At 42.0% G+C, this 15,468-nt stretch overlaps 1 protein-coding gene across 1 annotated transcript in view; it reads right to left on the reverse strand.

Annotated features, from left to right (window-relative positions):
- The window catches only part of BRINP1 (BMP/retinoic acid inducible neural specific 1), a 285,238-nt gene that overhangs the window by 48,989 nt on the left and 220,781 nt on the right, over positions 1-15,468 (reverse strand). The window contains exon 7 of the mRNA XM_056537848.1: positions 8,186-8,408. Within this exon, the coding sequence (XP_056393823.1) occupies positions 8,186-8,408 (223 nt within the window). The remainder of the gene's footprint in view (positions 1-8,185; positions 8,409-15,468) is intronic.

Genomic DNA, 15,468 nt, shown 5'->3' on the forward strand with positions numbered 1-15,468 from the left:
CAAGGGATGTGAACAGAGGGTATAAAAGTTGTCCACATAAAGGTGGTAACCCTTATCCAGCAATGGGTGCACAAAGTCCCAAACGAGTTTCCCGCTAACATTTTGGGGGATCAATACGGGAATCTCGTCCTTCATAAACTCTAAACTTGTAAGTGTACCCGGTGGTACTCTCACAAAGTTTGTAGAGTTTCACGCTATACTGCGCCCGCTGCAAGGGAATATACTGGCGGAACATGAGTCTCCCATTAAAACTGATAAGAGACTCATCAACAAAGAGCTCCCTGAGCGATACGTAGAACTCCAAAAAATTTAGCCCCAAAGTGATCTATTACCAGCCTCATTTTGTAAAGCCGGTCATAGGTGGGATCACTTCGAGGGGAGACATGCTGCATTATCAGTGTAATGCAGGCATTTCCGAATGGCCTCGAACTGTAAAGCGGGGTCTGGTAGAGGACGTCCCCGCTCCAGTACTGCCTGACACTTGGTTTTTTGACTAGGCCCATATGCAGCACGAGGCCCCAAATGTCCTCATTTCAGCTGCATTAACGGCATATGATTCATTGGGCCTAGCCAAAAGGAATCTGGGTGGTGGGCAATGAACTGTTGGGCGTACAAGTTCATTTGCTCCACCATTAGATTGACAAAGTCATCACTGAAATAAAAACTAGAAAAGTCCATTTCAGTGTCCCCAACTATGTCAATCTGAATTCCTGAATTCGCCAACAAACTCAGGAATCCATAGCTGATATCCCTCTGGTGGTCTACAGACAGGATCATCGGAAGGGGGCTCCGGTATGCTTGTCTGGGGGGTTGGACTATTACGAGCAGCATGACCACTCGTAGTATCGGCCACTGGGTCGCTATCATGGGGGGGGGGGTTGGCATCGCCTGGTGGCATCTCCGCCACCGTGCAGGGGGCTCATTATCAGCGCTAGATGATGAGGACGATGAGGAAGAACACGGAGAAGCAGGATCTTCCTCATCCTTGGGTAAGATTTGGTGTCGGAGGCAAGTAATGCATATGCCTCCTCCACCGAATATGCCCGGCAGGCCATTACTTGTTTTTCTACGGAGGTGGGGGGGAGGGGATGTGTGCGGTGGGGGGAGTGAATTTGTGTGTGCTTGGGTACAAACTATATAACGGTGTGTGATTATAAGTCACACAGCGTGGGGGGCATGGCCTGGCTGCCTAGCTGAATGCACGCGTGAGCTCCGGCTTCACCGCAGTCTACAGCGATAAAATCAGCACCCAGCGCAATAAATTCTGCTATGCCTGCCAGGAGGAAGAAGTCGGCAACTCAAGCGCAACTCCCTTTCCCCGGCCCCAGAGGGGTCCCAAGATGGCCGCAGAGGGAGCAGTGGAGAGTCTCCTTGCCGCGCTCCTTCTCCAGACTCACCGCTTCGTCCTCTGACAGAGCACCTCCGCAGATCCACGCTCTTCCGGCGGAGACTGAGCACTGCTCCTCACTGCCTGACTCCCCTTAACTGTGCAAACTTCCGACCTTCCCTGCGCCAGTCCCGGTGGTAAGTGACAGCCGACCTCCCCTCGCTACCGCGCCATCATCACTGGCCCCGTCTCCATCCCAAAGCCCGCTTAAGCAGAGACAGCGCCTGGAGAGTCAGAATGCTGCGCCTGACTCCCCCATATGTATGCCACCAGCATTTACAGATGGTTCTACAGGGGGGTCACTGCTGTTGCTCCCTGTCTCAGATGCCCCACTTACTGACACCACAATGAAGGACATGCTGTTACTTCATAAGTCACACAGTATTATATTTCAACAGAAAAAAAAACGCTGTGGCCAAAAAAAAAAAAAAAACGGTAGCAAATCGCAGCGCCCTTTACTTTTTTTTAAACACTTTTACCTACCTTTCCCTTGCTTTATCTGTCCCTGCACTAAGGGTGACAGGAGGCCACTTTCTCTGCTCTGAGGGGCACAGATCTTCGGAAAGGTGGGCTGGCAGAGCTGAGAGAAGAGGGACATTAACCCTCTGCTGGCTGCTATTGGTCAGACATGTTCCGACCAATAGCAGCACTACTGAGGAGGTGACAAGATTGCCACCTCCCCCCAGCAACAAGAGGGGATTGGCAGTGTATAGTACTCCACCGATCATTTTTTAATTCCGGGTCATCGGTTCACACGTGACCCGTATGACTGGAATCGCCGGTGTGAATTCATCAGGCATTGTCACGGTATGCCTGCTGAACGATTTCAGCAGGCATCCCGGTCCTGTCCCTGCCACTCACTGGTACAGGTACACCCTGGGTCCTTATGTACCAGGGAGCCTGTACGCCCTATGTTCTTAAGTGGTTAAATGGGGAGTATTCAGGCTAAGGGCTTAGGGCAGCGAGAGCTTTAAATAAGATCCTGACAGTGTATACAATACATACTGTATTTATATATATATATATATATATATATATATATATATATATACTGTATATACATATATATATATATATATATATATATATATATATATATATATGTTTTCTGATACATTGTATCTTCTTTTATGAAGACTTTCTCTGCACAATTCACCCCTGTTTTGGTAATTAGAGAATGTATCAGCATAATGAATATCCTAGGAAGCAATGACATATTCATTTCTAGTTGTTGGACAAACGCTAGAGCTTAGAGATCAAAGCAGAGTGTTATTATTATTGATTTATAAAAAGGAATACATGTAAAATACACTGACAAGTGAAATGAAGTAAACTGTGATATTAAAAGGATATGACTTCAATTATTTAAAGAATAAAGCTGGATGCGGAGGAGAACTTGATTTATTTTCTTACATTAGTCTGAAATAAGCTTCATGTTATTAAGGCTTTCCTAATTCTCTTTTTCTTTTTGGCTTTCTTTCAGTCTCATAAGTTATTATAATGAGGCGCAGTCACATGCAGCCTGTCCTACTACAATTACACAAGAGGATAGGTCACAGTCTGTTGCTAAATCACATACATGAATTATCGTTAATGAGGAAAGGCTATGGTGCCCCTTAAATTTGCTGTTGGAACTTCCCATGTTATACAGGATCTGAAAAATGACTGTAATGTCCAAAAATGGTCATCAAAAAGAGCTTTAGTGTTTGCGTTATAGATGTACGAAATGTATCTTGTGAGTATAATCTTCTACTGATGACAGTAAAAGCCACAATGAAGCCCGGGGTAATCTGGTGTTCGACAAGAAACCCATTCATTTCAAATAGAATCCCCTATGAGTTGCCAATTTTTTAAATAATTAGAAATATGGAACATAAAGTGGATAAAGATCCAGATATATCCTTTTGCTATTAATAAATGAACTGAAAGAATTGAATATGCAATTTTATATTTGCCCATATGAGCTTTTGCGTATAAATAACGCTCAGATCAGATGTGGGGGGAGGAGACAGCAGAGCAGTGCAAGAGGATGCGCATGCGCAGTGCACACACACACAGCATGTTGCCGGATGACTTCTGCTGGGACTCGGGAAGGGAGTCTGGATGGGACATATAACTATACTAAACTAAACCCTGGGGTGTGAAAATGTGTGAATTTTGCGGGACCTGCAGGCATAGCGCGTGACCACCTGCTCGCATCTGCAACAACCTCATTACCGCCAGCAAGTTTTTTATTGGGTCCCGCTTGAACTGCAGGATCCCAATCTAGATCATTGCCTAAAGCAGTGTTTTCAAAACAGTATGCATCTAATTGTTGCAAAACTAGACCTCCCAGCATATGCCAGGACATCCAAAGGCTGTTCAGGCATGCTGCAAGTTGTAGTTTTGTAACAGCTGAAGGCACACTGTTTGGAAAACACTGACCTAAAGGTAGATTGTAACAAGATTAAAGCTGAGCGGAGAAAAAAATTGTGCTCATCCTTTTTTTTTCACTGATCAACTCCTTTAAAATACCAGACACCCGATGGAACCAGTTCAAGTCACTCGGATCTGTTGGGAACCGGCAGTGCCAGTTGTGCTCCGAATCATTCTGGGTCTGTTCAGCACAACAACAAAAAAAGAGCCATACGGACCCTGAATGAGTTGGAGCGTGTAAACCTAATCTTATATGATATACCGCTATATCGCTAGTGCATACTTATTATGCATACATGTTATACATTACATGTGATGATAGACAGCATATTAGCTGCAATATCTGTGGCTTTTTCTAACTAGTGACAAAATTTGTCAAGCAATGAATAAAATGCTCTCCAAAGTTATACAATAATTGAAGTTATATTTATTACAGCATATGAAATATAAGAAAATGGAGAAAAGTTTGGGGCAAGTCTGTTCCTTCTCATATCAGAAAATGGATTTGTTTTCTCACTGTATGGATACAGCATGTACACACACACAGTATTTTGGCATGGTTTGTGAGACTTAAAACCAAAAATTCTAAATTGTCTGTTTCACATGTCAAAAAATGCTCAGAAAATGTAATTTTTTTTAACCATTAAATTGCACTGAATTCAATGGTAAAACATTCAAAACATCCACTCCTGCATTCTCCTGTATGGGGTCCCATCTAACTACCTGTTCTTGTTGAACCCTGGCTCTCACCTTCCTGGATGAGCGGAAATGACGGCCCCTTCAGCCAATTGCTGGCTGTGATGGGACATCGCTGTGGCCAGTGATTGGTTAAGCGGACCGTCACTTGCGCTTGTCCAGTAGACCGGGTTCCATACAGGAAATAGAGGGGGATCCCAGTGGTCAGACTCCCAGGGATCTGACACTTTTTTCCTATCCTTTGGATAGGGAGATAAGTGTCTGATAAGTTTAGTTCCCCGGACTACCCCTATAAGGATTTCCCATAGCAAGGTAGTATTTTTCTCCAAAGTAGTATTTTCTGAAATATTACCAGTACCATGTGCCATGCCAGAGAGGCGGCAGGAGATTAGGGAGGTAAACAAATGGCTCAGAAGCTGTTATAGGAACTAACCTGGTCAGCTTTTATGAGGAGGTGAGCTCAAGATTGGACTTGGGTGAATCGCTGCATATCTTAATTTTTTAGTTGTTTTAGTTAATAGTAAATTTAGCTGTAGTGACCAGTGTTGGGCAGCTGCTGCCAGGGCAAATAGAATGATGGTGTGCATTAAAAAGGGGATAGATTCCCGACACAAGGAAATAATTCTACCACTGTACAAATCACTAGTCAGACCACACATAGAAAACTGTGTACAGTACTGGGCACCAGTGTACAAGAAATATATAGTGGAGCTGGAGAGGGTTCAAAGACGGGCAACCAGAATAATACAGGTAATGGGAGGACTACAGTACCCAGAAAGATTATCAGAATTGGGGTTATTTAGTTAAAAAAATGGCTTAGGGGCAACTAATAACTATGTATAAATATATCAGGGGACAGTACAGAGATCTCTCCCATGATCTATTTTTACCCAGGACTGTATCTATAACAAGGGGGCATCCTCTACGTCTAGAGGAAAGAAGGTTTCTACAACCGCACAGATGGGGGTTCTTTACTGCGAGAGCAGTGAGACTGTGGAACTCTATTCTGAATGAGGTGGTCATGGTGAACTCAGTAAGAGAGTTCAAAAGAGACCTGGACGTGTTTTTGGAGAGTAATAATATTACAGGTTATTATATTAGATAAATAGAGACAGAACATTGTTAACATTGATCCAGGGATTTATTCTGATGCCATATTTGGAGTAGGGAATTCATTTCCCCCCCTGGTATCTGGCAATTGGCATCAGCCTCAAAGGATTTTTTGCCTTCCTCTGGATCAACACAGTAGGGACACAATAGGGATATAGGTTTAATTTGATGGACTCTGGTCTTTTTTTCAACCTTATGAACTAAAAACATCTGTGGTGGTTACGAATGCATTGCCACTAATGAAGACACCTCTGCAAGACTAAGAAAAAGAATGCATGACCTGTTGGGATACTTCAGGGGTGATGGCCTGCCACCAGAATACTGATCCTGTACTGGTCATTGACCTCTGTGGATTGACTGTCTATGTGGTATATTCATATGTGATTTATATTATATAGCAGTCAATATATATGTTTAGATGTGAACTTCTAGTCAGAATGGTTCACTAGTTTTGCTGCTACAGTAAACTGCACACTGCATTTTACAGCAGAGCTAGTAGACAAGGTTAGGGTAAGAATATGCTAGGGAAGATTTTTTCATTACAGTATATACTGGTGACTAGAATTTTCTAAAATGTTTATGTAAAGTGTCTATATTATGCACTAGTCAAAGTGTGCTCTGGTTAAGTTGACTTCAGCCTCTTAAAATCTTTGCCACAATTTTACACATTACTTTATTTCATATATTGGAGAAAACTAGATTTGTTCATAATACATAGTATGCTAGGAACATTGAAGTAGCTGTGTCTCTGACAAAAGCTTAAAGATTTAGGGGGCACAGCCAAAGGATTTTGGGCTTTTTATGTGAATTTTGCGACACATTTCATTATTCAGTGGAGCACATATTTAGATAAATTACGCACAAATTTCTCTTTGTTTATGCCATGCTGAACACTTTTTTAAGGGGGCGGGGCTTAAAGAGCTACTGTATAAATTAGCACCTATTAGGTGCAAATGTTTGGCGTAAACTAAACCATTTAATAGACAGTCCAGCCAGGCTCTATCAATTACAGAGCGCAGCCAGCACAGGAAGAGAGGTAAGCCCTCTGGCTACCTCAGCAGTGGATTGTGCTGCGGGGGGGAGGGGGGGTGATCCACCCCACTGGACCACCAGGGACTGTTTAAAGGTCCCTTTAGATGCCATTGTCAGCTTTGACTGCGACGATCTAAAGGGTTAATAGCCGCATGTCAGCTATTAATGGTGGCCCTCAGCTATAGGAATCAGCTGAGATGCCTGGTATGGTGCCGGCTCGAGTCAGGAGCCCGCGCCATACACTGTTAATAGTTAAGATGTGCCAGATTTTCAAACATCCTGAGCTTGATCTGGTGAAATCTTAGGCTGACTAGTATAAGTTTACACTTTCTAAGAAAGGACGTTTTTTTTTTTTTTTTTTTTTGCTCCCCCTTAAATCTCATGTAATTTATTTCTTTCCAAAAGCCACTTCTATTGGCAAACCCCTTCTGTGAGCAAGAACAGAGAGCCACTGATGAAGAGTAGGTCTTTCTTTGTCAGTCTTGGCTATTCTACTGTGTTTACTATGTAGTCAGAAATTGCGGACATTGCGATGTAAGACTAAATATTGTAATAATGTTATATGGTTAGTCGCGGCTTTCCCTGATTAATGATGTCCATGATCTATAAAAAAAAAAAAAAGGTTAAAGGGGAACTCCAGCCCTAGACATCTTATCCCCTATCCAAAGGATAGGGGATAAGATGTCTGATCGCTGGGGTCACACCGCTGGGAACCCCTGTGATCTCTCCTGCAGCACCCCCTGTCAGCAAGCTTCGCTCCATGCCTAATGACTGGCGATGCAGGGGCCTTAGGATTGTGACACCCCGCCCCCTTAATGCAAGTCTATGGGAGGAATATGTCACACCCCCTCCCATAGACTTGCATTGAGGGGGTGGGATGTCACAAGAGGGTGGGGCCATGACATCACGATCCTACAGCCCCTGCATCTCCAGTCATCAGGCACGGAGCAAAGCTCACTCCGTGCACAAGATGACAGGGGGGTGCTGCAGGAGAGATTACAGGGTTCCCAGCAGCGAGACTCCCGCGATCAGACATCTTATCAGATAAGATGTCTAGGGGCGGAGTACCTCTTTAAAATCAGATGAGGTTTTGTACCGTGTTAGCCTTAGAAATATAGGAGATGAGTGAAGTAGCGATGATACCTTTTTGAGCCAACTCCTTTAATAAAAAAATAACAGTACAATTTCCCCTAAAAATGATCAAAACCCATTAACCCATATTCCAACAATAGTATACAGGTGGTCATACACATTAAGGGAAAAGCTGGTGAACTGAATAATGTGTATGGTTGGGCCTGTTGGATTTTATCTGCCTGACCCTATTAATTTCAGAGATAAGCCACCAGATGAGTATATCAGCGGCTCACCCTCCTCTCTTCACTGAGAACTCATGAACGTACGGCTGAGTCAATCCTCCAAGAGTATGAAGGGATCAGGAGCAATAGCTGTCAGCCAAACAAACATTATTGGCATGTCTATCTCATTGGCACCAAATAATTTTTTATTCAACAATAATCCAGTGTAGTAGTAGTAGGACCTATTTACCTTTCTCTGGGTAGCTGGTGATTGGGATTATGTCGACAGCGTAAGCTAAGGCCAAATAACTTTCGTGCTGTATGCTGCATCTTTTGACGTTGTATTTCCAGTGAACTTTGCAGCAGTTTATAACGGTTTTGCAATTCCCAATCGTTTCCCCAGTGCTGGTGAATGGCTCCAATGCTTAAAAAGTGACTGTTGGGTAAGTGCCTCATGAAGGACTTAAACTCATCTGTGGAGGTATAAGAGAAGAAATATTACAATACAAACAAACAAACAGATAGGACATCAATAGAAAACCAGTACAGGAGATACAAATGACATTGGAAAGTCGTAAGCTATGAAAATGGCAAGAAAAACAGGAAATGTTTTTTATCTGTAGTGATGCAATAGCCAGCCAAGGCCAAAAAAACACAGATTTTAATAAGAACTATTATAAAATTAGCATTTTCCTATGGTATACATTCACAAAGGACTTTATAATACTCAATAGGCATACCTCATATGTAAAGGTAACAACTGTTACTAAAAATAAAAATAAATTACAGTAAGCTATGCATTCAAAACCAGGGCATGCTCAGAACTATAACTCATATTGCAAATCAAACACACAATAAAGTAGCTATAGTGGAAAAGACTGTAATTCTTATCCTATGGTGGTGCCCCCTAGTAGATTTGACAATTTACTACAGAAACCAGGCTATAATTTGGCACTACTGTCACAACGTTATGCAGCTTTTAAAGCCACTGGTATAGGGGGTTTATCTTTAAAAAAAAGGGGAAAAAAAAGAAAAGTGTGACAAGGTAATGAAGTGAGATATTTTGAATAAACTCAGGACTGGTCTGTGTTATATACCATATGCCTCGCCAAGTGGACACCTCTGTGCAACACACTGGCACATTCTAACACTGGCCCATTCTACACAGGACAACTTGTGCTTTTAACCTACCATTGGGCATTAGACCATTAAATGACTCTGTGTGCACTAAATATCACCTCTCAAAGGTTGATATTTTTCTTTGCCTCTGGCAGTGTCAGATGGTTGCTCACTTGTGAAGAGGCAGGTAGGGACCCCCGCCCCCGTCCTCTCAGCTATCGGGAGACCACAATTTCACCGCGGTGGTCCCGCACAGCCCAACTGAGCTGCCGGGATACTTTTACTTTCACTTTAAACACAGTAATAAACTCTGATTGCCGCATCCAAGGGGTTAATGCTGGGAATTACAGCGATAGGTGATGTAAGGCATTAGATACAGGTCCCGGCGGCAGATAGCTGCCGAGACCAACCCGCTATGACCCACGCTCAGGAAGGAGAGGTGTCATAGACGGGGAGTGGGACTCCGTCCCCATCAGGTTAAAGGAGTACCGCAGCCATAGACATTTATCCCCTATGGCTAAGTGTCTGAACACAGGGGGTCAGACCGATAGGACCCTCTCCCCCCCCCCCCCCATCTCGACCTCACTAAGCATTCCCTGATATATATATATATATATATATATATATATATATATATATATATATATATAAAACCATTAAAGAAGATCTGCAGCCCTGCGGCAGAGCTGGGGTCTGGTACAGGAGATCTTGGGTGGGGGTGGAGGGGGGTTCCAGCGTTCATTCCCCCAGCGATAAGACACTTAAGTGTCTAGAGCTGCAGATCTCCTTTAATGGTAAATTTTTCTTCAGCTTACGCTTTACACTTTATATATAGATCAGGGAAAGCTCACATTTCCACCCCCTTCTCATCCTTATCTATGAAGTCTATCGTCCTATAGCTGTACAATTAGGGACATAACTATAGAGGTAGCAGAGGTAGCTGTCGCACTGGGGCCTTGATGCCTTAGGGGACCCCAAAACACATCTCCCCCATAAGAGACCAGTAGTATATTTGGCATATAGGCCTTGTTGCAGATTTTGCATTGGGGCCCAGAAGCTACAAGCTACGCCTCTGTGTACAATTTATAGCCCAAAATTCTCCACATCTGTTTAACCTCTGCATATTTTGTGAGATGTAATCTGTGTGTTTTCTTCTAGGTGCTCAGAAATGCTATTGACATGATAAAGGGAGGACTCCCAAAAGCCAATAATAAAAAAAAAGGTATTCCAAGATTTTGCTATGATTTTGCATACAGTATACAGTGTTCATACTTCATATATATATATATATATATATATATATATATATATATATATTGTAATTTAGTTGTGGAGACTATAGTTTCTATAGTTTAGTAGTTGGAGGACATTATACTAAACATGTAACTATTATCTTGTCTCTTAAAAACATGCTGGAATGAACCATACTTATCATGTTTGTAACCTATAAGTAGTATCAGTTGCATAGGAAGGCAAAAAATAGACAAAAAAGAGGCTTTCCATTTCTAATATGTTGATCCAGATCAAGATAAAAGCAAAGCCTTGTGAAGGAGATATACATTTTCTGGATAGCAAGGGATATTCTGAGAAAAAGTTATGAGAGTGGATTTGGGATGCTTTCAGAAGATTAAAAAAAAAAACATACTCACCTGCCCCGATCCCCACAGCTGCCAATCCGGAAAGCTACAAGCCCACTATTACAGCTTTAAGTATACCCTGAATACACTTTTAGGGTGAAAAAAGAACCCCCTTACGGATATAGATTGTATGCAAGCAGGCTGTACCAATTCACAGGATGTCCCTCTGCCAATTAACAATGAAGCTTAAATTTAACTTAAGAGATATTACAGAGATATTTGCCCCCTCTAATACAGCATTTGATGGAAAACTATTTTGTTCACATAGATTCATGTAGAATCTGACAGAAAAAGCCTCCTTATAAAATTGAAGGCATAAAATGCATTTATATTTCACTTCTTCACATTTTTCTTCTTTACATTCTGCTATGTTGCGGCCTTGAGCTAAAGTAAAATAAAAATATGTTTCCCTCATTATTCTGTGAAAACAGAATATTAGACCTTTGAATTTTTTTTTTGAAAAGGACGATATTGCATTGACACAAGTATTCAGACCCTTTACTCACTACTTTGTTAAAGGGGTACTCCAGTGGAATTTTTTTTTTAAATCAACTGGTGCCAGAAAGTTAAACAGATTGGTAAATGACTTCTATTTAAAAATCTTAATCCTTTAGTACTTATCAGCTGCTGAATACTACAGAGGAAGTTCTTTTCTTTTTTAATTTATTTTCTGTCTGACCACAGTCCTCTCTGCTTACACCTCTGTCCATATCAGGAACTGTCCAGAGCAGGAGAGGATTACTATGGGGATGTGCTCCTGCTCTGGACAGTTCCTGACATGGACAGAGGAGGACTCAGCAGAGAGCACTGTGGTCAGACTGAAAAGAAATTCAAAATGAAAACAACTTCCTGTGGAGCATACAGCAGCTGATAAGTACTTGAAGGATTAAGATTTTTAAATAGAAGAAATTTACAAATCTTACAAAGTAAATTTTCTTACAAATTTTACTTTCTGGCACCAGTTGATTTGAAAAAAAAATTGTTTTCCACCAGAGTACCCCTTTTAAGCACCTTTGGCAGTGGTTACAGCTGACAGTATTCTTGGGGATGATGCCACAAGGTTTGCCCACCTGAATGTGCGGTTGTTCTGCCATTCTTTTCTGCAGATCACCTCAAGCTCTGCTAGTTTGGATGGAGACCATCTTGACAGACATTTTCAGGTCTTATCATGTTCGATTGGGTCAAGGCATACTTCACTGCAGGGATGGTATTTGGCAGGTGATGGATCATTAGGTTATTGGTCCAATCTTGGTTACAAAGGCCCTTCCCCCTTGATTGCTTAGTCTGGTGGGGCAACCAGCTCTAGGAAGAGTCCTAGTTGTTCTAAATGTAGACAATTGGCAATTGTGCTCTTGGGAACCTTCAGTGCAGCACTTTTGTTTCCTTCTTCAGATCTGTGGTTCCACAAAATCTTGCCTCTGAGCTCTACAGGCAGTTCTTTCCATTTCATTGTTTGTTTTTGGCTCTGATATGCATTGTCAGCTGTGAGACCTTATATTTCATACCTATTTTATATACATTGAATTACTCCCTCTTTATCCTTCCAGAAGAAGCATACCTTCTATATGTGTTTATATGTATCTATTCTTTTAGAACTGTAAGTGGACCTGAGGAAGGTATCAGTGGATGCCGAAACATGTTGTCCCTGCTACACTAATAAAGTTTTTATTGTCCTGTGCTATTCAAGTCCTTCCTTTCCGACCGGATACTGAGCAGCGCCTCGCCGAACCGTTTTTTTTAAATTATTACTCCATCTATATAGACAGGGGTGTGTCTTTCCAAATCATGTCCAGTCAACCGATTGAGGTGTAGAAACATCCTGAAGATGATAAAGAAAAATGGGAGGCCCCCCAGAACCTATATCAGAGGGTCTGAATAATTATATCCATGGAAAATTTTATTATTTATTAATTTTATAAATTTGCAAACATTTCTAACATTCTGATTTCACTTTGTCATTATGGGGTATACAGTACAGATTGATAGTGGAAAACCTGCTTTTTTATACATACATACATATGGTAAGGCATCTGATTATTGCTCTTTACAATTTAAATGTTTTATGATTCAATAATTTAATAGTGTGAATAGGTCCAAATGCTAATAATTAATGTCTATGATTACAATGTATAGAATACTGATATGTTTTAAAGAACAATAATCACATCAAATGGCAATTGAATTTATAATTACAATAAATGATTAAAGTCCATCAATTGACTCACACAGGTGAGAAGCACACAGAAGTCTGTATTGACTTGGAGAAATGACATCAAAGTTAAGGAGCACTTCAAACTTTGTTCTGAAAACATGAACTTTTATTGAGTTTGATGTAAAAAAAAGTAAAAAAAATCCTACATATTGAAATTCAGAGAAAACAAAGGACGCGTTTCAGACTCCATTACAATAGCTCTTAGTCATAATGTACTATTTTAATGGAGTCTGAAATGTGTTTCCCCCTGGATTTTAATAAGTAATCTCATTCCTAACAAGATACGTAATAACTGTTGATGTTTTAAGAACAAAGGCATTTTATGTGTTTGATCCCTCATTTAAAAAAATGATTAAACACGGTTTGTTGACAGGCCTAGATATAAAAGATTTATACTTTTATTATATTATATTATACAATCCTATTACACAAGATAGGGTTACACAGTGACTTTGGGTACGCCACATTACTATCATAATGTTGGGCTGCTAAAATCACATTTAATAATAGTGAACCTTGATTTCTGACTGTTCCATAAATTTGCTGGGCACAAAGTTACCACATTTACCGTATTTTTCGCCGTATAAGACGCACTTTTTCTTCCCCAAAACTGGGGGGGGGGGGGAAATTGGTGCGTCTTATACGGCAAATACACATTAAAGCCTGTCCTATCGCGGTGGTCCCTGCGGCCATCAACGTCCGGGACCTGCGGCTAATACAGGACATCACCTATCGCGGTGATGCCCTGTGTTTCCCCTTCAAACGTGGCGAACAAAGCTGACCGCCGTGTCTAAAGTGACACTAACCTGGCTGCTCAGTCGGGCTGTTCGGGACTGCCGCGGTGAAATCGCGGCGTCCCGAACAGCTTACAGGACTCCGGGAGGGACCTTACCTGCCTCCTCGGTGTCTGCTCCGTGCCGGGATCCCCTGAATGGCCGGCGTTCTCCTTCATCGTCATCACATTGTTGCGCACGCTGTCCCGTCATCCAATAGGAGCGGCGTGCATAGCGACGTGATGGCGGTGACAGAGAGCGAGGATACCGGGCAGCAGAGACGTTCCGGAGCGACGGGGACACCCAGGGGACGCGGCGATGGAGGCCGACATCCAGGGCAGCGGTGACGGGTCCGGAGCAGCGGGGACACGCGAGTATTACCTCCTATACCAGTGGTCTTCAACCTGCGGATCTCCAGATGTTGCAAAACTACAACTCCTGGCATGCCCGGACAGCCAACGGCTGTCCGGGCATGCTGGGAGTTGTAGTTTTTCAACATCTGGAGGTCCGCAGGTTGAAGGTTCAGAATCTTTTTTTACTAGATTTTCATCTTTTAAAATTGGGTGCATCTTATATGCCAGAGCGTCTTATATGGCGAAAAATACGGGTACTATCATTAGTTATAATTTTGCAGAAATGTGAATGCATTGCATATCAGTGTCACCATGTAGCCATAGCTTTGTGCTTAACTCTTTCTAGGGCTTGATTACCACTTGTTTTTTGGGGGGGCGTTTTTATCTGAGAAAATGGCAGAAGAAGCACCAGCAAAAATGTGCCAGCCCAGCAAGGAAAGAGTTTACAGCGCTAGTTAACACTCTTTCCCTGCTAGGCACACATAGCGCTGAACCCAGCAAGGAGCTACAGTATATCCGCGAATATTCACGGATATAGCACTATATATTCGAAATTACGAATATTCGGGTTTTTTTAAGTTTTTTTTTTCACAGTACACATCACAGTGATCACCCTTCTCTGCTTCCAGCATTTGTGGTGTAAAGAAGGCTGTAATACTACTGTGTGAGACTGGCGTACGAATTTTCGCATATGTGAAAATTTGTATGTGTTAATTTTCGCATATGCTAATTTTCCGTACATGCGAATTTTCGGTTATGCGCATTTTTGCGTACGCAAATTTTCGCATATGCAAATTTTTGCATATGCGAAAATATAACGCGAATATTACGATTATGCAAATTTATCGAATATATGACGAATATTCCTCCATACATTTGCGAAATATCGCGAATTCGAATATGGCCTATGCCGCTCAACACTAGTAAACACACAGCTCAGCCCCGCTAAGAGCAGGGACCATATACAGCATTGTGTTCTGCAGCACTGTATACTCTGGCCCTCATTTACTTAGAAAATCGGGTTGTAAGTCTATCTTGCTTTCTTACCCGATTGCTTTTTTCCCCTGGTATTTATTATTATGTCGCATCCTGTTTGTCGCACGTGGGTTTTGTTGGTTTTGGTTTCCAACTCTTCTGAGTTGTCGGGAAAAAATCCACAACAATTCAACAAATTCGGGTTGGAAACCTTTATAAATACGCGGGAAAGCTCAGAAATGTCGGGTTACGCCCCTTTTTTGGGTTTGGGAGAATCTTCATCGGGTTCGTCGAGAAAAAATGTTGCATCGTGTCGCAGACTGGCGCACGAGACAAAGATGTCGGGTTTACAAAACAAGTCGGGTTTACAATAGTAAATGAGGGCCTCTGTGTTTACAACAGAAAAACAGCCAAAATGAGGGGAAAGAATGTCAAACCCAAAAACTTCAAGTGGGTTCAGCATC

Source organism: Hyla sarda, chromosome 9, assembly GCF_029499605.1.
Source record: "Hyla sarda isolate aHylSar1 chromosome 9, aHylSar1.hap1, whole genome shotgun sequence".
NCBI lineage: Eukaryota > Metazoa > Chordata > Amphibia > Anura > Hylidae > Hyla > Hyla sarda.